Raw genomic sequence first — 24788 nt, 5'->3', positions numbered from 1 at the left:
AGGGCACGTGGGGTCTTCGCCATACCACTGGCTTAGGTTTGCAGGAGAAGGCAGGACATCGTAGGCAGCCCTGATGGTGAAGCTCGCTCTGAATGCCTCCATCTCCCACAGATCTTTCCAGGAGATCTTCCTCTTTTCCACTCCTTCCCATGCCATCCACTGCCCTTGCTTTGACTGCGCCACAGCTTGTGCGCGCCTTCCTGCTTCCTCTTCCCGACGTACCTCCTGGACCACCAGCTTGCGTCTCTGAGATGGATTGGCCTTGCTCCAGGCCGGTGTACTAATCCCGAGGCCAAGACCACTCCTCCCCTCCTGCACTCGGCCCACAATGTCCCTGTGTCTGAGTGCTGCCTTTGCCTGCTCAGTTGCAGCCAATGGGGTCCACTTCCTCCCAGTGGCCAGGATGGGGGCAGCTTGGGCTACAAATGGATCATTCGAATCCAGAAGCATCATCTCCAGTCTGACTTTGGCACACTTGTACTCCTCTGTCAGACTGGAAATGGGCAGGTGTAACATCCCTTTGCCGTAGAGCCCAATGCTGCTGAGGCACCTGGGAAGGCCAAGCCACTTCCTTGCATATGAGTTGACCAGTCTCTCCAGCTTTTCCACCTTTGAGAGAGGAACTTCATAGAGGGTTAGTGGCCACAGGAGACGTGGAAGTAGTCCATACTGCATGCACCAGAGCTTCAGCTTGCCAGGAAGCAGGGTTCTGTCGATGTTCTCCAGGCCGCTGGCTACCTCCTTCCTGAGCTGCTCTACTTGCTCTTTATCTTTGAGGGAGGCATCATACCAACGACCTAGGCTCTTCACAGGCTTCTCGGAGACCGTTGGAATGGGTTCTTTGCCAATGTGGAAGCGGTGGTCTGACAGCTTCCCCTTGACAATGGAGATGCTTCTGGACTTGCTCGGCTTGATCTTCATGCGAGCCAACTCAATGTTTTCCTGGAGCTTTCTTAGTAGCCGTACTGTGCAAGCCTTGGTCGTGGTGAGTGTTGTGAGGTCATCCATGTAGGCTCTGATCGGCGGCAGCCTCAGCCCAGGTCTTATTCGCTGTCCGCCAACCACCCATCGAGAGGCCCGAATAATGACCTCCATGGCCATGGTGAAGGCCAGCGGGGAGATGGTGCAGCCGGCCATGATTCCCACTTCCAGATGTTGCCATGCTGTGGTGTACTCTGCTGTGGTCACGCAGAGCTGGACGTCCTGGAAGTAGGCCTTGACAAGGGTTGTGAGAGCTGGTGGGATCCTGAAGTAGTCGAAGGCTGTCCACAGGAGGTTGTGAGGGACTGAGCCAAAGGCATTCGCGAGATCCAGGAACACCACGTGGAGGTCCGTTCCCTCCTTCTTGGCGACCTGGATCTGATGCCAGATGACACTAGCATGTTCGACACACCCTGAGAAGCCTGAGATGCCTGCTTTCTGGATTGACGTGTCAATCAGGTTGTTTCTTTGCAGGTATCCTGCCAGTCTATGAGCGACCACGCTGAAGAAGATTTTTCCCTCGACATTTAGAAGGCTGATCTGCCGGAACTGTCCGATTTCTGTTGAGTCCTTTTCCTTGGGGATAAGGATCCCTCCGGCTCTCCGCCAGGACGTTGGTATCGCCTTCTTTTGCCACACAACTTTCATCAGCTTCCAGAGGAATCTCAGGACATCTGGTGCGTTTTTGTAGAGCCTGTATGGAACTCCGTTGGGACCTGGAGCTGACGCGGCCCTTGCTCTACGCACAGTGTTGTCTACTTCACTCCACCTGGGTGGACTGATATCTAGTTCGTGCTCTGGTGGATTGACTGGTGGCATGTCAGGTGGGAGCGTGACCTCTTCCTGGTGTCGGTCATCTGTGCAGCCCTTTTTCAGATGTTCTTCCAGGTGGGCCTTTGCCACAGAGAGACTTCCGCTCTAAATAAAAGCATAAAATACCAAATTCCAACAATTGACTGACAAGCTGATTGCATGGCAATATAACATAATATAACAACATTATTCATTATTATTAAATCTCAATCATCACAAAGTAATCATTGTGTGGGCCAGTGGAGGTTGATGGGGGTAGAAAACAGAGGACTGGCTCATCGTAATACATGGAATGGAATGAGGAGTGGTGCCATGTTTGATACCATTCCTCATTCCATTCCATGCGTTACAATGTGCCCGTCCCCTGATTTCTACCTCCACCAGCCTCCCCTGGCATGGGCCTCGACGACAGCAATTGGGGTCAACAGTATGACTAAAGTGTGACTAACAGAAACCTCTTAAACATCCGATTCATGTTTTCCTCTCTGTTAGTAACAGTGTGAAACACAGGGGATCATACATGACATAGTGGATAAAGCGAGTTACTCTAACCATTGTGAAATCAGTGTCTGCACTTGTCCTCACATGTGAGCTAGTGTCTGGTTGTCACAGAGCGAAACCTCTCCGAAGCCGCCTCACCGCTCTGCGTTCCAAATCACCCCCCGTTTTAAAATAATGTCAAAAACAGTCGAGTTGACTCACACACGAGTCATGTGTAGTTTTGAAATGCCAGTGATTCATTCGGTAGTGCTGTTTCCTGCTTAAGTGATTTGATGAATTAACACATCACCCCAATAATGGCTTCAAGCTGGGGGGGAAAATAAAATCGCATCTGAGTGACTCAGAAATGTATTAGCTGGAAAATGTGGTATACAAGCTGGCTGCTGTTTCTATGGTATTTATGCTCTAAGAAATGACACCAAATGATTCATACTGTGTACAATATATTGAGTAGAACATAAAGTGTGGTGTCGCCTCATTTTGAACACAGTGCCCTGTATAAGTAATGGAACAGTGAACTCTTTTTTCTTCTTTTGCCTCTATACTCCAAAAGTTATGGTATTGTTAAGGTATGAAGTTAAAGTAGAGATTATCAGCTTTTATTTGAGAATATTTGTGTAACATATTGATCACAGCAGTGTTGACAGAAGTTTCACTGCAAGGTGCAAACTACCAATTATCCTCCAAAAGTAAAAGTACTAAAAAAAAGTACCTAAAAAGCCTGCAGATGTCTGGAAAAAAAGGTCTTGTGAACAGATGAGATGAATACTATCATGTACCAGAGTGATTGCAGGTGGAAAGTTTTGAGAGAAAAAAAGGGATCTGCTCAAGATTGATAGCAACACCTACAGTAGTCTGTAAGACATGGTGGATGGGGTGTTTTGGGCATGGTTTGGGCTTGTGTAGCTGCCACTAGAACTGGGTATCTTATCTTAATTGATGATGTAGCTACTGACGGCCGCAGTGTACAGAAACATCTTGTCAAAATGCCTCCAAACTCATTGGATTACACTTCATCATACAGTAAGACAATGGCAAAGTCAGTCTTCAGATATAAATCCAGTTGAACATGCATTTAATTTCTTGACGGTAAGATTGTAGGCAAAAAAAGAGATCAAAACAAACAACTGAAGATAGCTGCGGTACTGGCTTGGCAGAGCATCCCCAGAGAATACCCGGTGTCTGCTGGGGTCAATGGATTGCAGACTTCAGGCAGTTATTGCATGCAAAGGATTGTCAAGCAAATAGTAAACACGAGTGCTTAATTTGGACATCATATGAATCTGTCCCATTACTTTTGGTGCCCTGATATATAATAGCGGGACTGTATAAAAAGTGTTGTCATTTAAAAATGGTAAAACCAATATGCACACAAATACCAGCAAGTAAACGCTGAGTTCTATACTTTAACCTCATAGTAATTGTTGGATTTCAAATCCAAACTTTTGGAGTAGAGCCTGTCCCATTGCTTATGCATGGCACTGTAGGTCCTAACTAGTAGCCTAACTCTGACAATGTTGGCCAATAACATGATCCCTAAATACAGTATCTTTTAACTCAATTATATTTTATGTAATATATTTTCATATATATTTTGTATATTTTATTCCTGTTGAATTATGATCAATGTTGTACATTCTAATTTCTTTTCAGTAGTTTTATGATCACATAACTCTGTCCTTCCTTTTCGGAAATCTGATTATTATAGAACAAGATTTGCAGAAAGGGTAAACAGAAATCAGTCTTAAAAAGAATTAAGAGATGTTATCAGAGTAATATAGTTTGCAGATGTAACATAGGGTTTCATGGCTGTACTTTGGACGATATACTGCATCACAAGACAAAGAAAAAATCTAAAGTTCTCTGAATTATAATATATAATCACTGTAGAGTCCCAGAACAACCATTGCTGTTTAACCATACATTATTTTGATAAGATAATACCATTATGGTAGAGCCTCATTGCTTTCCGTCAAATTGTGGTTGGTCGGTATGACTTTTCTAGTTAGTGATAGTGATAGAATTCAAAGTGCCACAAAGAGATGGGTTTTGAGTGGTGGATGAGTGAGAGCTTTATTACCCCCAATGAGTAGTGCCAGGCTGCGCTGTGTAAAAAGGCCATCCTGGCTCCTGTGTGAGGAGTGATGCCATGAACTGAACCTTCTGAAGATGATGGACAGAGGCTGTAAAAGGTTCTGTGAATAAGTTTGCTGAGATACAAATCAAGTCATATCAAGGTTTTATCTGCTTCTGTTTTTCTTTTGAAGTGGCCATGTTCAACAAAGTATGTTAACATAATGTTAAGAGACACACTGTGCTCAAATCAGCCAGTATTTTCCTGCCCTGCCCCAACCCCCTGCATATCTCTCTCTAGTCTATACATTACTTTAGCACACTTCTTTTCGATGAACTTAACTAAGAGCCTCTTTTGAAAGTTGATTCGATTGCTTATAAAAATATTTAAATTGATTTCAAGATAATTGCTGTGGTGCAAGGGGCACCTCAGCACAATATGCCTTTCATGCAGGAAGTAATTGAAGTCACTCTTAAGCACAAAATCCCTTCCAGCGGAACGTCAGGTCAGAAACACTATCTAAAACAGCTCCGGCCATGCTCTCTGATTGCAGTGTTAAGAGCCCAAAGTCGATGTGTTCCAAGTCAACATGAGCTTGGCAGACGATAGCCAAAAATAATAGCACCAATCTCTGAACATATCTCCTAGTTTTCCAACGCAAGGAAGCAGATCTTTTTCACAGTTTTATTAGGTCAGACATTCTCAATCAAATAAGCAAAGGCAGCCAGAGTAGACGAGACGCTGCATCAGGGACGCACGCTCAACTTCTTGATGTAGTCCTGGACTCATTTGAGAAATGTCTATGTGATTAGAAATTGGACATGCTGTTCATTTGCATGCATGACACCGGAAAGTAAAACGCCTGGCAGAAAAATGCTTTTTTCTAGAATGTTGTTATTCAAATCCTGAATTCAATATAGCTTTCTGTCATGTTCCCTGTCCAAAAAGTAACCTCTTTGAGCTCCTTCCACTGACAGACAGCTGCACATTTGCTGCACCTCTTATTTTCCATTCGTGTGGATCAAGTAATTAGATACAAGTCTGCCAAACACAAGTAAATATTAGGAGTCTAACTACTCGGCGAGGGTTTGGAGCTGCTAGGCAAATGGAAGAAATAAGTAAAGTGGCAATCATTGGAAGTCCCCTGTTGTAAAAAAAACTAATGTTGCAGAGAAATGTGAGGAGAGCTGCAGGCATCGGGCCTGAGAGTGCACTTGTCTGTTGGCCCTGCTCTGATGGAATGGCCCCTGTAATAGGCCTATACGCTGTGGCGTGCCGTAGAAATTTGAAATGTTTCCTCCTGTCTTAGCACATGGAGTTTATCCATTGCAGGTATAATACAAAATGGGGAAGGTTGGACACCTTGAAAAAAGCAGATTATGCAGCTTAGTCAACTGAATTGGCCTGTATTGCTCCAATAGCAGGTCACTTTGAGTTTTATGATATACAAATGTTTGGAAAGTGACTGAGCATTCTTGGCGTTACCTAGTGAACAAACACACGGTCCTCCATGTTCATTATTTTTTCCCTGCTCTGGAAATCAAAAAATGTAGCTCAAAGAAGAAACCAATGGCAGTCTGGGCTATTTTCTGCCTAGCAGGTGTCTATGATTAAAAAACTTTCCTGCCTGCAAACCATTCATATGTGTCTTGTTGGCATTCTTATGTAAGTTGTAAAGTTGGGAAAACGACCTTCAAAACTTCAAAAAATCATCTCTGAATAACAGTGACACAAAGGCTCTACTTTCTCTGTGCCAAGTTGTAAGGTTTTTAGCACGAGGAATGTAAAGAAACAATAAACTTTTGATATTGTTCAGCCAATTAATGGAGGGGACCTCTTCTGTGTAAAGCTTTGGGAATGTGTTATTTTATTCCCGTCGCTCAATAAAGGCTGAATTGTTTTCTGCCTGGGGAATGTTGAAAAAGACCGTTTTTTATATGAACAGTCACTGATACAAATTCAGAACCCTGATTAGTTTTTATAGGCCTATGGTTCTTCTTGGGCTAAGATGGTTGGGGCGGGCATCCCCTCAGACATGAATCATGAATGTGTGATCTGTCTCTCACATAATGAATAAAGAGGCAACATGTCAGATGTAGAATGGAAAATATGCCTTATAACTTCAAAAGAATCGCAAAGTGCCGACGACTTTGTTAAAAGAACAATCATTCAGAGGAAGAACTTTTTAACGACCCGAGTCCATATAATTTTACGGCCCAAATTTATTGTATATTTCACTGCTAGCATTTCGGTGCAAATTGAGAGAGGTCCTTTTTCCTCACTTCTTTCCCTCCTCCTCCTTTTTTCCTCAACAGGACTTTGCAGTTCAAGAAGAACCTCCATCAACACAAAAGATCCAACATGTGGAATCGGTTGATACAGAGGAACAAGGCCAACCCCAGAGGTCTTACGAGCATCAGGAGAAGAATGTGCATGAGAAGGCGAGACAACAGCTTGTGAAGAACAAGCCAGGCGGCAAAAAGAAATTAGAACCATCTTTGAAATGGAAGAACCTCGGCCTCTCATCTCCCAATGAGTATGTGATAATTGCACTCATAGATGTCTTTGAAATATCGCTACGCTTTGCTACCACGTACTGTGCGTGGCGGGCTCTCTCTGGTAAAATAGATGAGCTTTTAAGACCGGGTGATGCTGGGAGTCAAGCGCTGGCCGCATGTGCTCTGTGTGTCCTCTCCACATGCCAGCAGTCACACATTATAAAGAGATGGTTATATGGCTTATAAATGTGAGGGCAAGCACAAATATTCCTGATTATATGGCGATCAAAGTTAATGGATATATTCACTGCGTGGAACCCCTCCGCTCAATTACAGAAAGAAAACTTTGGAGAGGTTTCAGAAAAAGTCTGAAATGATCTATCACATATGGTGTTTTGGATTGATAAATAGATCTAGCAGGGCCTGAGCTTCTGCAGCTGCACCTTGTGATAAGTGTCTCCATTTGATGTATAACTGGCTCATGATAAAAGTGTGTAAATTGCAAGAAAATAAAAATAGCGAGAAAAAAAGGCAATTGATTCCTTTCCCCTAATGCATTGGATATGTTACGATAAAAATAAAAAAAGATTTAAAAATAGAAAAACAGATAATGACTCTTTTCGATTTCGTCATAGGGAAGCAGATGACAAGAGATCCAAAAAGAGTGCGGGGAACAAGAAATCGGCCGAAGTGCAGGAGAAGACGCAGAGACCGGAGAGTAAGAAAAACTTCTCTGCGTCCTCCTTACCTGGACGGCAGTCGTCTCAGAAAACGTAAGTCACCCCTGAGAGTGCCCTCATGATAGACTCCATATAAAAACAGTTGACATCACAGAGGGAGATGACTGAAGTAACAGGAGAGATCGTGTCACCCCGTGGTGATATCGTCACTGGAAATTGATAATAAGCTTTTATAGAAGCCCAATGTACAGCCTGATGTACACTTTCCTGCCTCTGGCGCTTGGCAGTGACATTTCCAGCTGTCCCTATAATTGTGACTGCCAGTGTATACAGGCTGCTAGTAAAGTTACTGGGTCGGTTCTAGCCACTGTTCTGAGATAGCTTTTTTCGCTGTGCCTCAGTGAAACTTGGTACAGATACAGGAGGGGACCTTTGAGAGCCTACTTGCCGGAGCCAGTAGTGATTGCACTCACCGCAAGACAGTGTGTTACTGATTAATTAATAAGGGCCTCACTCAAGTGTTTATCATGGCCTACAAGTCCGCAGCCTGGGAAACAGTCATAGCGGCTGGTTTCCTCTGATAATGGGCTCCCCTGGAAATGCTATCTGTATACACGGGAACTGTCTCCCCGCGGCCCCATTTGAATGTGTACCAAATTTCATTGCTCCGTGGTGCGCAGTTTTCATGATACAGTTATTCGAGTGGCCCAACTGACTTTAAAAAGCCATCTGCATTTCTGTTTGCGTGTATGGCCATGGCAGAGGCTGCTGCTATGTGTATGATGACGACTCCAGTCCCCCCATTACTTTATTCCTCTCTTTATGCCTGCTGCTTAGATTTTGAGGAAGTTCAAACCTGACACTTCAATTTTGTAATGAGCAGTGTACTGTAGTGTAATTTTAGTCGTTTAGTCGGGGGGGGGGGGGGGGGGCGCAAAATAAATATTTCTGAAAAATAAATATACTGGCACTTACAACTACCCCTTTATATGAATATGTACTGTAAACAGAAGGCCTAGTGGTCACACAGACTCGATGTTGATTGTTATCTCCCTCTGTGCCCAGTAAGACCCCAGGAGGAGGCCCTGGCCCCGATGACTTCAGCGAGAGTTCATCTGAGAGTGAGGAGGATGAGGAGCAGCCGGAGCGCAGGCCCGAGAGCAACACAGACCTCTCCTCCGAGTATTGGCAGATCCAGAAACTGGTCAAGCACCTCAAGGTACAGTAAAGCCTCCCGGCCTCTGCTTTTTGGAATTCGAAAAGAAAATAGTTTTCTGTTGAAAACATGCACTTCAGTGCAGTCCACAACTTACAGGAAACAGTAAAATCCAGGTTCTTTTCCTGTGATCCGTGAGGGAATTTCATGCTGTACTGGGTCAATATCCCAAAAATTCAAAAGGTTTAAAAAAAAAAAAAAACAATCAAAGACACTCAATACAATAGACCCACCTCTCTCTGTAAGCTGAATTCAAAATTGTGATTAAACAAGAGTCTAATGCCATAAGAGAGTAGCACATATCATATATTGAACATGATAATTCCACCTGCCTGCTTTGTATTTATTTTTATTAGAGCAAGTGGTCTATTGATAACAAACCAATGTCAGATAAAATAACATATAGGGTGCTCCCGTTTAAAGCTCTGCTTTGTAGTAAGATGTTTATTGAAGTGGTTGGCCTGGCTCGTGGATTCCTGGTTTCTGACACACGCCTGTTTTGGTGCAGCAGTGAGCCAAGGCATAGGAGAGAGCTGTCTCAAGGCAGCAGCTGTACGCGCTGTTTGCCCACACCACAGAGCATAAATGAAACGTGCCTCGGAATGTTCTGACAGTGTGCATATGGTGAATATTAATGTGTCAAAACACATAGAGCAAGGAAAGAGGACAAAAATGCCAGTGACCAAGACAGACTGGGAAGACCTCCACTGCTCTGATTTCTAGAGAAACGTTTCTCCTCACTCTGTGGTTACCAGTCAGTTTATTTGGTCTTTTGCATAGATGCATGCCGCTGGGGTATGATGTAACTGCAATCACATGACTCTTCTGGAGAGTTACTCAACGTAAATCTGGCCCCTGGCTTAATGATAATGAAGATCTAAGATAGCTCCATTACAAACTTGGCAATTGTGAATTTACAGAATGAGCCTTTTTATTCTACAACTAATTCAATAGATTTTGGAGCGATTAAAGAGATAATATGTCGTTTAATCTTTGTCTGATATAGGATTCTTAGATATTAGGAAAGATTTTGTAAGCTGTGATATTTGACTTGGCCCCTGTTTTACATACTGCCATTGAGCACCTAATAAGATCATTCACAGGGCAACCAGTGCTAAATCTTTTAAAGAAAACATTCATGCGAAGTTCAGCTCAAAGTAGTTATTTTGAGCTTAACAAAACAAAAGATAATGAATGAAAACTCCCCCTAGGAAAGCAGTGACTCCCTTCCAAAAAGGAATGAAATGACATAAATTATATAAAAGGGGCAATTTTAGATAAGGGAACTTTGCAAATTGCATTACTTTTGTATAGGATATTTGATACTCTTCAGCGGGTTAGCAGTGTGTGCTCCTGCCTCGACAAGATGTAGTTGTAACCTCCACTTCCCTGCATTCTATCTGTCTGGAAACCACAACCTGGAGTTATTTATTGGGTTTGTCCACTAGTCCTTTTATAATATCATTACCATCAGAAGCTAAAACTAACCCAGAGCCAAGTTAAATATCAGTTTTATTTTAGGAGTAAAAACCCTTTTTTTTATTTCCTGGCGTATAGACAGACATTTGTATTTCGGGAAGATTAGGACTTTCATAAAGCAACACATGAATGATCTGTTTTGTGTTTTAATTATTACTTATTTCAGGATATTTGCCTAAAAGTGCTAATATATTTGCATGCTGCAGGCTATAGGTTCATATGCCTGTAAATGAGTACTGTATCCTACCATCTGAACAGACTGAACCTTTTTTCATTATCAGTTCTGTCAATTTAGAGACAAGGTATGTGAGATTCAACAAGCAGAGTGATTACACTGTATTCACTAACTGCAGATTGACGGATAAACAGTATAGTTATATATATATATACAGTATATATATACACACATAACACATAACTGCCATTAACCACAGGGTATTTGTTTTACAAGCTGAAACCAAACTGCCTCATTAGCTTGAATTACATATATTTGGCAACAAACAGTGTTGCATACAATACTCTTTTACCAAAGCTGCTACCAATTACCACACTTCGTGCTCTCCTGTGGTTGATAAATTGCCTGAGTAAGTTAATTGTCAGTTGCTTAAAGATCTTTTATGTTGAAAAAAAAGGGATACTCCTGCCAACATGATTTGCATTTTTATAAGGCCTACTATTACAGTATGTAAGTGTTTACTGAATTGACACCTAGAATGTGTTCTTGCTTATTACACAGGTGGCCTTTTTATTGTATCATATAAAACATTTCTTGGACTGTTTTGTCTCAGTGTAGATAACAAGTATGTGTAATGGGTAGGATATTTCCTTATGGTATTGAGACAATGCTATTCACGTAAGGTAAACATGTCATCATTCACCATTAATATAATGGGGGGTGGTATAAGGTGCAAGTCTTTATTTATCTTGTTATTTGGTTGTATTCAATAAGACATGATCACTGGTACATGTAGAGCAAGGTGGCAGCACTTTAGGATACAGAGCAAGGTGACAGTTAATGAACACTTGGTTAGTGAGCTGAGTCCACAATCCATGATGACACTTCATTTAACCCTTGTTGAGGTTGTGCACCCTCTGCTGATGAGTTATAGAACTACAGGCCAAATGGCTCAGGAGAACAGTCTTCCTAATTGCTGTACCAAAGGTTCTCTGGTAGAGAAATTCAGTAGAAAGTTGATTTCCAATTAGTTAGATGTTTCATAGGGTAGAGAATGCAGTATTCAAGTTGAAAGACTTTATCTGATAGGCTTACCTGAAAAAACATACTATTTGAAGAATCAAAAACTAAATATTATGATAATATATAGATATTTTTAAATGTAACCAGGATTTTGGAAACCCATACAGTAAAAAGTAATCAGACTATTTCTGCTGCAAAAAGTTAATTCCGCTTTGAATACCGTAATTTATGTAGAGAGAATGTTTTGGAGAACGTCACAAATTCCCATGCTTTTAAATTTAACATCTTTTACAGACAAAACACCACAAAACGTATATTATTTTACTAGCTACAGGACAGCAGGGCCAATCATATGCTCAAATTTTATTTTATAATTTACAGAAGATCCTATGTCAAATATGAAGTAAGAGAGAACCACCAATCATTCTTTCCCCATTCGTTACCCATAATGGACTTGGCATCGGCTGCACTTTGTGATCAGTGCCCAACGCCGCAAGTCTTCTCTAAACTGCAGAAAAGTAAAAACCACATGCATCCTCCAGGACGCTACCTCTGCCAAGCTGGTCGCTTCTTTCTTACACCGAGGTTGAGAGACACAGGCAGTGGCTCCTCTCCACCTGTCATGAATCCAGCTCTGCACACACACACACACACACGCACACACACACACATACGCACGCACACACACACACACACACACACACACACATACGCACGCACACACACACACGCACACACACACACACGCACACACACACACACACGCGCTCACACACACACACACGCACGCGCACACACACACACACACACACACACACACACACGCACACACACACACACACACACACACACACACACACACACACACATGATGGCTGCTATATTGAACAGCATCTGGGGTCAGCGTGGTGTATCTCTGGCATGGTTGGCACATTGAGTTCTGGTCCAAGCGGTGGCACTAGGGGGGCAGCCTGGACCTGTGGAATAGAAGGAACCCTGATTCCCTTCAGGAGGACGAGCTGCATTACAAGTGAGGGCTGAGTTCCTACTTTCTTTGGGTATGTTCTGAATAATTATTACAGAGGAGACAAAAGTGCATAAAACATATTTAGGTGGCTGATATTGCCTATTGTATGTATTGCTTTGTTTGTATAATGTAGGCTATGTGCCTACAAGATTAATGGACATTACTGTAAGAATGTTTGTTGTCTGAAACATTGGTACTGTCATTGACTAGGTTACATTTACCAGGTTATGGGAGGATTAATGCATCCCTTCCATTCCTTCCTACTTTTGTAATGTGTGATATTTTCCCTCAGGATGTAATTTACGAGGACATTAAGTCATTGCTATTGTTATTGCCAAACCTAGTACGGGTAGCAAATGTCGTGATTGGTTCCTCAGCTGTGTAAAGGCAGAACAAGTCCTAAGAAAGACATAGACACCTGAGTCTAACTACCTAAACAAAACACAGCACCTCCCCAGGCTCCCCTTATCCCCCGACGTGTCAGGTGTCAATCTAAACCATGTTTTTATTGTCTGTGGCTAATTAAGATGCCCTGAAGTCACATATATATATATATATATTGTAGAAATACTGTAGAATATACTATATACTGTAGAAAAAAGTTAGGTAGCTTAACACAAGTTATTAGTCTCGTTTACAGTGTGTCTCTCAGAAACGGTAGTGTGTAGATTCAAACTGTGGTTTGAGTTGCGTCTCTCCTTCCAGAATCTGCTCCTATCATGCTAGAGGAGTCAAAGACTTATGACTTCCATCGTAAAAAAAAAAAAAAACGGTCAGATGTTGTCAATGTTTTAAAGAATGTCTACAATACCTCCAGACCAAAGCTAACAAAAATGGAAGCATATGACCTTTTTTTTTCTTTAAACTCTCTGGTATCAGTTCTAAACATAGCTTTTTTTTTGTTTTTACAAGGTACGATCCTAACCCATTGAGTCCCTTTGAAGAGTGAGAATGGCGGAGACAAAAGAAGCAGTAGATTCACTGCTGTTAATGGACAAATGGTTCACATTTAGGCCAGCGTCATAATATGGGGAACATATGTGCCTGTTATCCCAGTGTGTCAGACTACTATTTTTTAAGGGTGATTTGATCAAACACTCCAGACCATGGTACACTCTGATGTACAGACAAGCTGTATACAGTGAGTACTACATTCAAAACAATGAATCATTGTCTGGATATCCCCTATCATTTTCTTTTACAATAGTTGACTACATAAGTTGTGAGTAAGTAGCTGTGTGGGTGGAGTAATCTGTTTAGGATGGTCCTGAGTCGGAGTTTGTTTATGGAGTGTGTAACTAATAAAAGCAACTGCAGGATTGAATTGCCCTTGAATTCACCGAACCTACGGAAAAGTCTATCTGTGATTAATTTAAATGAGAAATGAAAAAATAGATATAAATTTGATTGTTCACTTGCCAGGAGATTTTGACTTTAGTATCCTGTGCCACATTTCAAAGTCATGCTACAAGTCTAGTATTACACCAGCTTACTGTTCTACCGCCATGAACTTCTGTTTCCATTTGGAGTTTTTTCCGTCATGATCTAGCTAAACTACTTCACATCAACAAAAGATTTTCTGCAACAAAAACCTTAAAACAGACTCCGACTATCTCGGGACAAACATTGCAATTGTTGCCTCTTAACGGTTCTAGAACCCCACTCTCATGTGTTACTTTACTGTATTTGCTCAAGGGTGTCCATATGGTAGATGAAACCGTAGAGGGCAAGACTACACACAAACACAGAAGTTAGCACACAAGAGCGGAGGAAGCTCAATGCCAGTAGGACACATCAGAGCTGGACCACATGCCACCTGTTTTAAATCTTGATATTGTTTTGTATGTACACATTGCATTTAAAAGGCAATAAAACCAAATCTGCCCAATTTCCTGTCCCATATATTGAAGTACTGAAATAAAATAACAGCTTTTACCCAAAACCACCTTTGTTTACACAGTAGTAGTTACTAACTTGCTAATTGGGGGGGGAAATATGTCTAACATATTATTTGTTTATATAGCAACTGTGAGTCTTTTTGAAATCCTAACTCATTATTACCTTAAAGATGTGATGCTAGTGTTCCTTTCATCTCTAGCTTCGTTCATTGTCTCTGGTTTCTGGCCTCAGCTCAGAGTGCAGTTCTGTATCAAATACCGGTAGTTTCTTTCAACCACTGTTTACCTGCACAAAGCTAAACACTTACCAAGCTGTGGTAAACCAAAATAAGCCCAGCAGGAATGGTTGAAGGGAAAGGAGAGTGCAAGATACAGTAGAGGGAGAACAGGTGGGAAGGAAGGAGGCCTGTGTCCTCACTTTTCCTAAATGTCTCTTTAACTCTTTTCTCTCTGCTGTTTCATTCATGTGTGCTCTGGCATTATTATTTCAGGGAAGCAACCAGACGGCCACTGTGATTGCTCTGTGCTCCATGAGGGACTTTAATTTAGCGCAGGAGACGTGCCAACTGGCCATCCGGGATGTAGGTGGCCTTGAAGTCCTCATTAACTTGCTGGATACAGAAGAAATGAGATGCAAAGTGAGTAGCCGTGCCAAGTGGACCTGGATGCCCGTAGGGGCGAACAGAGCCGCCCCTGTGTGCCAGCCTCTGTTTCAGAAAACACTGAACCTCACTTGGAGGCCCGGAGAATGCCTGCCTTTAAAGACACAGGGAGGCCCAGAGAATGCCTGCCTTTAAAGACACAGGGTAGCAATTATTCTCCAATAGAACCTAATGAGTTGTGTGGCCCACTTTTTTTATATTGCCTTTATTGAAACATTTTTTGGAACTGTCTATTTTTAGGACCACGTTTGACTTATCTGTGATCTTTGTTTGTGCTTCTCTAAACAGATGTTTACCTCATGTTGCCGTTAGTTTTGACAGTTTATTTCTTGGAATGAGCTTTATTTCTTTGCGTTAGGAGATTGAAGAATACTTGTCGTCTCATCTCTCTCGTGTGATTAGATCGGTTCTCTGAAGATCCTGAAGGAGATCAGCCGTAAGTCTCAGATTCGCCGGGCCATCGCTGACCTGGGAGGCCTGCAGACCATGGTGAGGATCTTAGACTCCCCAGACAAGGACCTCAAGTGCCTGGCTGCAGAGACCATCGCCAACGTGGCTAAGTTCAGGAGAGCCAGGAGGACCGTCAGACAGCACTGGGGTTTAGAGAGACTGGTGAGTCTGGAGGGAAGATAGAACGGCAAAACCACACAACTACACAGCTCTGCGCCCAGGGTTAGGGTTAGGCCCAGCCCCAGCACAGCAATGCACAGTACAGCCCAGCCCCAGCACAGCAATGCACAGTACAGCCCAGCCCCAGCACAGCAATGCACAGTACAGCCCAGCCCCAGCACAGCACAGCAATGCACAGTACAGCCCAGCCCCAGCACAGCACAGCAATGCACAGTACAGCCCAGCCCCAGCACAGCAATGCACAGTACAGCCCAGCCCCAGCACAGCACAGCAATGCACAGTACAGCCCAGCCCCAGCACAGCACAGCAATGCACAGTACAGCCCAGCCCCAGCACAGCAATGCACAGTACAGCATTGGCCCACCTACCTTCTGTTTCCACACACCGGGTTGCCAGATAGTCCCCCCAATCCCGTTCAACCAGTCCCACGTCTCACATCACAAACATCAAAGTCAGTCCACGAAAAAACAGATAGAATGTCTCTGACTATCCCCGGACCTGAGTTTGTGTTTATTGACAGAGCGACCTGTGATTAAAGCCTGTGTGTTGTATATTTTCCTGAAAGTCTAAATCGGATGTGCTCATTGCACTCACTGCAAAGGCAGATTAATTTCACGCTAAACTACAGACCACCTTTGAACTGCATATGTAATAGCTTTGCCTGCTCTGTGTCAATGGCCAAGAACTATAGATTAACACTAGGAGCACCAGGCCTTCCGCACTAACCAATGCTGCCAGAGAACATATTTCACTGTCATTTCTTTGGGACGTTAGTGTGTAACAGTGTAATCATTCAATTAGATAATACCATGGAAAATGAATGTATTGGTTGTATTTAGTCAGGATTTAAGAATGATTACGACACCACAGTGTGTATTTTGAAGGGCTAACATTTGAATACAACATTATTCACAGATGTAGTTGATTTTATCAATGTATTACATACAGTATATACTGTAAAAGAAACACCTAGATTTAATACATTTTATTTGTAGATTGAATGGCTGAAAAAAAAGATTGAAAGCCATGTCTGGCTCGCATATTCACACTCTTATCCTGCAGTTCTACCAGCTAGTTTTCCATTCATATGCTATTGCACATTGAAATTGTTTGCCTTCTGCCTATTATTCCCAAAATAACTAAATCGTTTTCATTTTCCTGGCTGAGAACAGTTTAAATATGCGTTCCGCAGGTGGGAGAGAGCGCTTTTGCTTTCCTGGTTCTCATGTTCAAGTTGAAAACTCTCAAAATACTCTGCAACAACAACATGCACACATGGAGTTAAGCTGCCTACTACCTTGGCTGCAACTCATTATGGCGCTGCAACAACCAAATACAGGGTCCCACGTTAGCCAAGAACTAAACAAGTTGTGAAATATTACAAGTAAGCATTTTGTTGACAACTGCAATCATTATGAGATTTGAAAGCGTACTGTACCGTGTTTGTTAGAAATACTATTTGTTTGGTATTGTGTGAAACAAGTTACAAACGGAGCTAGGCATTGAATGAGCCTGAGGCTCGTACCCGACTATTTGCCCTGATTGGCACCTGCCTACCTGGTCCTAACCTCCTGGTCCTAACCACCTGGTCCTAACCTCCTGGTCCTAACCTCCTGGTCCTAACCTCCTACCTGGTCCTAACCTCCTGCCTGGTCCTAACCTCCTGGTCCTAACCTCCTGGTCCTAACCTCCTACCTGGTCCTAACCTCCTACCTGGTCCTAACCTCCTGGTCCTAACCTCCTGGTCCTAACCTCCTACCTGGTCCTAACCTCCTGGTCCTAACCTCCTGGTCCTAACCTCCTGGTCCTAACCTCCTGGTCCTAACCTCCTGGTCCTAACCTCCTACCTGGTCCTAACCTCCTACCTGCACACAATGGGCTATGCACCTTTATGCACACGCACACACACACACACACACACACACACACACACACACACACACACACACACACAAAGAGGAGCAGACAGGCTATATCACGCTATAGAATAATAATAATAACAATAATACAATAATAATAATAATAATATAAAAAGCGTCAACATTTTGTTCGGTAACATGTAAAAAACTGTTATTGAGGAGAAGTTAGTGAAGGAGGGGGAACTAATGGTCACAAAGGGTCTCTCTGGGATTTCCATCAACATCCATCAACATGCCTGCTGTTTTTCCACAGTCTGCATATCTGTTTTTTTTATTCTGTCAAAACAATATAATTTAGTAATCGCTTTTTTGCTATTCTCATCGACCAAGTCAATAGAAACCATTACAGCACATCCTATGAGTTTCTCAAATGTTCTAAACAAATCTAGATTACCTTCAGTGTGTGATATCAATCTAAACACTGAGTTTAATGTGTGTGTGTGTGTGTGTGTGTGTGTGTGTGTGTGTGTGTGTGTGTGTGTGCGCGTGTGCGTGTGTGTGTGTGTGTGCGCGTGCGTGCGTGTCCGTGTGTGTGCGTGCGTCCGTGCGTGCGCAGGTGGAGTTGCTGGACTGTGTGCCTGACTCTGCCACTCTGACGGAGGAGCAGGAGAAGGATGTGGAGGTGGCTCGCTGCGGGGCTCTGGCCCTGTGGAGCTGCAGCAAGAGCACCAGGAACAAGGAGGCCATCCGCAAGGCCGGAGGCATCCCTCTGCTGGCCCGCCTCCTGAAGTCCCCTCACGAGAACATGCTGATCCCCGTGGTGGGCACCTTACAGGAGTGTGCCTCTGAGGTGAGGGGCTCCGGTCCAGGCTACGGCTAACTCTTAGCCACACCAAACTATCAGAAAAAAACATATATACATGTATGAAATGACGGTAACACTTTATGGGGAACACTTTTAAGGCACTAATGTGTGCCTTGTAAGTGTTTAATAAGTAGGTCATTTGGCAGCTCAGGGGTATTACTATCCTTTTATTAAAAAAAGATATTCAGTGTTTTCTTATTTTCATGTTAGAAGTCATGTTGTAGTTGGCCTGAACAAAGCATCTCAATACAAAAGCCTGTTTCTTATCGGCTAAATGGCCGAAAAGATTGCGGAAAGTTTGACTCCTTCAAACTTTTTTGGTCCGTAAAAAAATGCCCCAAAATATGAATAATATTGGTATGTATATATTAATAATAATGTTTGTGTGCTTGCATGTTGGAACCCATCACACTGACTGATTCTGTCAAGCTGCATTCCCCATTTACAGAGGAGCTACAGGATTGCTATTCAGACTGAGGGCATGATCGAGGACTTGGTCAAAAACCTCAACTGTGACAACCATGAGCTCCAGATGCATTGTGCAAGTGCCATCTTCAAGGTAACCTCGACCATCATATTTCTTGTTTCCAATGACATCACCACATTTTCATTGATATTCTTCTTATCATAGTTGACATGTCCTAGTAGCACCCACACTGAACTGTACCGTAACTCTTGTACGTTTTCTGTGCCTCCAGTGTGCAGAGGACAAGAGGACGCGGGACCTAGTCAGGCAGTACGAGGGCCTGCAGCCCCTGGTGCTTCTCCTGAGTAAGGCAGACAACAAGCAGCTCCTGGCCGCCACCACGGGGGCCATCTGGAAGTGCTCCATCAGCGTGGAGAACGTGGCTGAGTACGCCTCACATTATTACCCCTCATTAGCGTGCCCCACTCAGAGGCTAACCAGCACCAGAGGATGTGTATTTGGGGGTCACGATTCCTTATTTACTGTAGGAGGCGGATGGAGCAGCCCTATGTTTCATGTCTTATGTCATGTAATTACTGTCAAAGAATTGGGTCTGACTTTGACAAATCGCTTTGTTATCTAATGAGCTTCAGTTTTTTGGGGGAGAGAGAGTTATCATTTTTAACCCACAGGTACCCATCATTGCTTGGAGAATGTTGGTTAAACTAGTGTGTGCTAACTAGTGTGGTTAGTGTCCTATGTGATTTTGGAGAGCTACATACATATATAGCCTCGTAATAGCAAATAGGCACACGGTATAATGAAAAGCCTTGACAGCAGCTAGGCGCTGAACTGACCAGAGGGGATGAGGGGAGGGTCGAGCAATCATCACATGTGCCGTTTTTTATGGGACCTCTCATTTGTTCACACAAGCGTCTCACTTTTTCCACTCGGAGCTGTTGTCATATCTGGTCCTTTACGTTGTGTCTGGTTGGCCAAGTGATTATTTGGCCAAAATGTACAAAGTTTTTGTACGGATTCTATTAGCTCTGATCTTTTATGTGACTGTTTGCAGGAGGACTGCGCTTTTGTTCCACTGTTAACAGAAGATGAAGTTAAAGTGTTGATTTTATAGACACCAACGATATGTTAGTCAAAGCAGTTCCCCCATTAGTATTGGACACGGGAAAGCAGACCAGAAGAATCCACCTCGAAATGGCTATTCCATAATGTCAGAAATGTAAGCTGACAGACTCTTAAATCATTTTGTCATGTACGGCAAGCCGACATTTATTTAAGTGTCATTTAGTTCCTTCAGCAGTGACATTTCTGGAATCTTTCCTGGCTTAGTTTTGTGTCGGATGACTGTTTAAGTCAGTAATTTTCCCTTGAAAAATAAAGAACACCCAGGACTCGTGCCCTGGCAGCCCTTGACTGTCACAAAGGTACTCCCTTGAACAAATTATTTAGCTGTATTTATTTTTTTATTCAGTGTGAGTCAGAGGACATACAGTAGAATCCAATCCATTTTCAACAATTTAATACAATAATCTCTTAATAAATTCAAGACTTATTTTCTCGAATGTAGCCAACAAACTGATAAGAGCGTGTCTGTTATACATTTTTATGATTAAGAGTGTTTCTTTGAGTTTTATGGCTTTATGATGAAGTAAGATATGTGGAAATGTCTGAATTAAAAACCCCTGTAGAATTCAAATTGCAGAGGAATTCTAACAATAATAGAAAAGGCCCAGTAGCACTCACAACGGTCTCTCTCCACCTCATATTTCACAACTGACAGAATGATATCCTACATTTAGAGTCTAAGTTAAGTCTTCCCAACTGGAAGCAATGCCTGTTGCCATATTCAATTAAGCAAAGATCCCATTACAGAAGTATGCCAGTAACATCTCAGAGTCAGAACAGGTGTCACTTTTGCCATGTTCACAAGGGACTCGTTTGATTTAGTGAGACTAGTAATACATAACCAATGCTGTCATAAACAACAGCCTATATCTTGTTAATACTAATTAGGACTAAACACTACCATGCCAATATTATAAAGACTGAAGCATTAAGGTTTGCAGAGTATAAAGTGAACCTTTCAGAATGCTCCTCAGTGCCTGGCTTCCCAACAAACCTTCACATTCAGTCCAGTACTGAACCCAAAAAAAATGCCCCAAAAAACAACAAAAATTGCATAGATTGGGAACCCTTCAGAGTGCAGCCTGGCAAGGCGATAAAACAAGTTAACTGCATTGGCAATGAGTAATGTAGCACCTCAGTACACTTGCTCCCATTACGGGCTCTGTGCCTCCCAGTAATTACTCATAACACTGTTGCTAAGCAAAAGGCAATAATAATAGCAAAAGGTAATAATGATACCAATAATCGCATGTAAACCACAATTGGTGACACTTAATTTGCGAACATCCAAACACTCCAAAGCATGCTCCCAGACTCATTAGAGAGGGATGTGATGAATAACAAAGAGACCCAGTGAGAGAAGCAAAGGGCCAGACACCCCTCACAATGTTCCCGTTTAACGGTTCCTTTCCTGTGCGCGTTGTGTTTTTGTTTTTTGGATCGCGCGGGGCAGCTTGGGTGTGAACGAAGGTGAAATTTGGCCGTCACTCCAGGAGGAAACCAGCGTGATGCAGAGCGAGTGTTTTAATGCACACTTAGATTTAACCCTCCCAGGGTTATTTGAATAACATATAAAAATGTCAAGGTCAGACTGAAGGCTTGGAATGAAATGACCGAGCCATTACTGTCAAAAAAGAGAGCTGCTGCTAACGGGTAATAGAGAGTTTCATGGCGAGTTGTTCGGAGGGCGTGCGTTCGTTTCAAAATCAATCATAGGCAGAGTGCTGTTTTGAGACGAAAATCGTTTCGGAATATATTTTACAGCAGCAAGTAATGAGAGGGAGTTTTTTGTGTGTGTATGTTTCTGTTTCAACACAAAGTACATGAACAACTCAAACAGCCCTTGTGGCCAATTGTAGACAGCATGTCTTTGTGTGAGTGATCTTTAACATGGCCCTGTACTGTATGGACCCTGAGATGAGGCCAGAGAGACCTCTGCTAAAGCCCAGAAGGAGCATGTGTTAGCTATTTGCCTGATTAATGATGCATCAAAATGAGAGATGATTGATGGGCCCGAAATATAATGACATTCATAACTTAAGAGAGTACTTAAGAGTGTTTATTTAAAGCGCACATCGTTTTAAATGTCCAGAGCACACAATGTTCATAGGAAACTGCGATACGGTGGAGAGGCTGTAAGCCTTTATGTAGGAAATCCTTTGTGTTAGTCCAGTCCTCCATTTCATATTAGGAAAGTTTGGAACGTTTGTTTCATGCAGATTTAAAAGCAGATTTATGGGTGCATTGATATGTGGCCCCTTGAACCGTATATACTAAGGTGTTATGGACACACACAAATGCTGTGTTAAAACCCTAGCTCTGTAACAAAAGAGTGAGGGAATAACTTTGCAATGGAAAGTCACCATTGCCAAGTCTCGGACTGTATTTGCCAACACAATAATGTTTGAGGTCAAGATTATGTGGTTCAGTTCCAGTGACTGACTATCCCTCCTGCTTACCTCTGTTCCAACCATAATTACGTATCATAATGATACCTCTTCTTACCTCATATTCTGTCTATAGTACCCTGCTCACCCAAAGCTATTCACATTTCTTTCATTTTAGCTGATTTCATATTCTGTGATGTATCCATCTGAAACTCTCTTTATGGTGCTTATTGAGCTTCTTGGTGGGTCTCTTCCCGTCGACCCTGAGATTAGCCTTTCATACAGTCCTTGTTGATGTCTGGCCGGTACATAAAGGCAGCACTAATGGTCTTAACACCAGTCGAATTACTATGTTACTATAACTTGTGTCTTCGAAAAGATGGAACAACACAATCAATCATAAAACTGCTGCACAGAAGCCTCTCTGTGGTTCTTGTGTCTTTTAACAAGCTTTAATAAAGCTTCCACTTGTATGCAGCCCACTGTTTGTAGTACAGGCCGGTTTAGGCAGCTTTGTGTTATGTTTCTTTTGCCATCGTAATTACGCATTCTGCTGGGATTGGCTTTACAAAAATAGACATGACTTGCTGTCCATTTATCGTTTTTTCACAACGTTATGTGTGCAATTACGAGGTCGTTTTACTGTAGCTCCCTGCAGATAACACTTCGGTGGTGGCATAGGAAAAACATTGTTGTTGATTCGGTAAAGTGAACATTGGCAGTCACTTTGTTCATTACTGTTTTACTTGCAAGAATATGTTTCTGTGGAAATCAGTTAAAATGAAAGAAATGTGAATATCTTTGGGTGAGCAGGGTACTATAGACAGAATATGAGGTAAGGAGAGGTATTATTGTGATACGTAATTATGGTTGCAACAGAGGTAAAGAGGAGGGATAGTCAGTCACTGGAACTGAACCACATAATCTTGACCTCAAACATTATTGTGTTGGCAAATACAGGGGATGGTGACCAAAACCAAATGACCTTGGACACTTTCTACAATAGCCTTCGGACTCTGTTGCCAGCAACCGTAACTGTGAATAAAAACAGTCGTAGAACTTAACCGTACATCAGAGGTTTGTTGAGGCTTTCTGCAACCACGTTATATCCCTCTTAAATGTTTACTGTAGTTTACCACTCTATAGTTCTGGCAAACAAAGTGAAATCACTGTGAAGCAGGGAGTGAACTTTTCCAAACCACAAGCGAACCTCGGTCATGCAAAGAACATGCGTGGGGAGCTTTGTGCAGCCGTGGGAAAACTGCCTATGCTACTGGGTCAAGTGATTTGTACCCCAGTCAAAGCCACATATATCCAGCCCCTGTATTATCTGCCACCAGGCCAACCGGCCAACCACCAGGCCACCAGGCCAACATCTGCATTGAGCATAATTTCCAATTATGCAAAATGTTCAATGTTTTAATGCTGATACCTGTCCCGTTTATGATGTATGTCTTATGGCAGCTACTGTATAAAGATGACCCTGTGCCATCTTTCTCCAGATTCCAGCAGCACAAGGCCCTGGAAATGCTGGTCGGACTGCTGACCGACCAGCCCGAGGAAGTGCTGGTCAATGTGGTGGGCGCCCTGGGAGAGGGTGCCCAGAAACCAGAAAACAGGGCCACCATCCGGAAGTGTGGAGGCATCCCGCCCCTGGTCAACCTGCTGACAGGAACCAACCAGGCCCTACTGGTCAACGTCACCAAGGCGGTGGGAGCGTGTGCCACAGAGCCAGAGAACATGGCGTAAGCTGTCACCTTCTGATTGGTCAAGTCTTGCTTATGACCCATCTCATTCCAATGTAATAATCCGTTATTCAGTGCCATGACACATTGACGAGAGATACGATGATGACATGATGCGATAATTGTCCTAAACAGCACTTCAACTGTCCTGTTCTCTTAACCTGCAATTTCCCCTGGTCGGGCCTGTATTTCATCCGCAGATGAATGGCAGTGTTAAAAGCCTTGTTTATTATACCTGCTGCGATAACTGTCGGTTGTGGTGTGCATCCTGGGGTTTTACTGTAGGCTTGTGGTCACTTTCGGTGCTGAGCTGGTCAGAGTAGCATACCTTGAGCTGTCCAAGCCTCTCATGGCTGGAATAACATAAACAGTGATCATACCCGTCGAGTCCTTCTACTGCAGCGCTCACTTGGCTTTGATGCTACGGAACACCGCACGGACAAGCACGTCCATCTGCATCTCGTTGCTTTTACAAGGCTGTTATAGACTGCAAGAACATTCTTAATTAACGCTGGACACAAATAAAGAACTCGACGTTCAAGCGCATGTTGTTAGTTCGCCTCGTTCAGCGCCGTTGTATGAAAGAGTAATACATTTATGGATGTGCCAAACCACAGGGGTGCAATAAAAGTGCAGAACTTTATTTGGACAAAATAAAGCCATTTCAGCAATTAACTAGCGAGAGATTCAATACAGTGAGTCCCCCCCAAAAGGAGCCTATGT

At 42.9% G+C, this 24788-nt stretch overlaps 1 protein-coding gene across 1 annotated transcript in view; it reads left to right on the top strand.

Annotated features, from left to right (window-relative positions):
• The window catches only part of odad2 (outer dynein arm docking complex subunit 2), a gene marked incomplete at both ends in the record, with an annotated part of 47335 nt that overhangs the window by 8351 nt on the left and 14196 nt on the right, over positions 1-24788 (top strand). Inside the window, 9 exons of the mRNA XM_080544455.1 lie at positions 6685-6905; positions 7503-7640; positions 8613-8766; positions 14857-15003; positions 15430-15639; positions 18133-18366; positions 18830-18940; positions 19080-19234; positions 23823-24065. Of these exons, the coding sequence (XP_080400581.1) occupies positions 6685-6905; positions 7503-7640; positions 8613-8766; positions 14857-15003; positions 15430-15639; positions 18133-18366; positions 18830-18940; positions 19080-19234; positions 23823-24065 (1613 nt within the window). The remainder of the gene's footprint in view (positions 1-6684; positions 6906-7502; positions 7641-8612; positions 8767-14856; positions 15004-15429; positions 15640-18132; positions 18367-18829; positions 18941-19079; positions 19235-23822; positions 24066-24788) is intronic.

This window comes from Nansenia antarctica (assembly GCF_963989245.1).
Source record: "Nansenia antarctica genome assembly, chromosome: 13".
Taxonomy (NCBI): domain Eukaryota; kingdom Metazoa; phylum Chordata; class Actinopteri; order Argentiniformes; family Microstomatidae; genus Nansenia; species Nansenia antarctica.
Note: the sequence above shows the minus strand (reverse complement) of the source record. Positions and strands in the feature narration are given on the sequence as shown.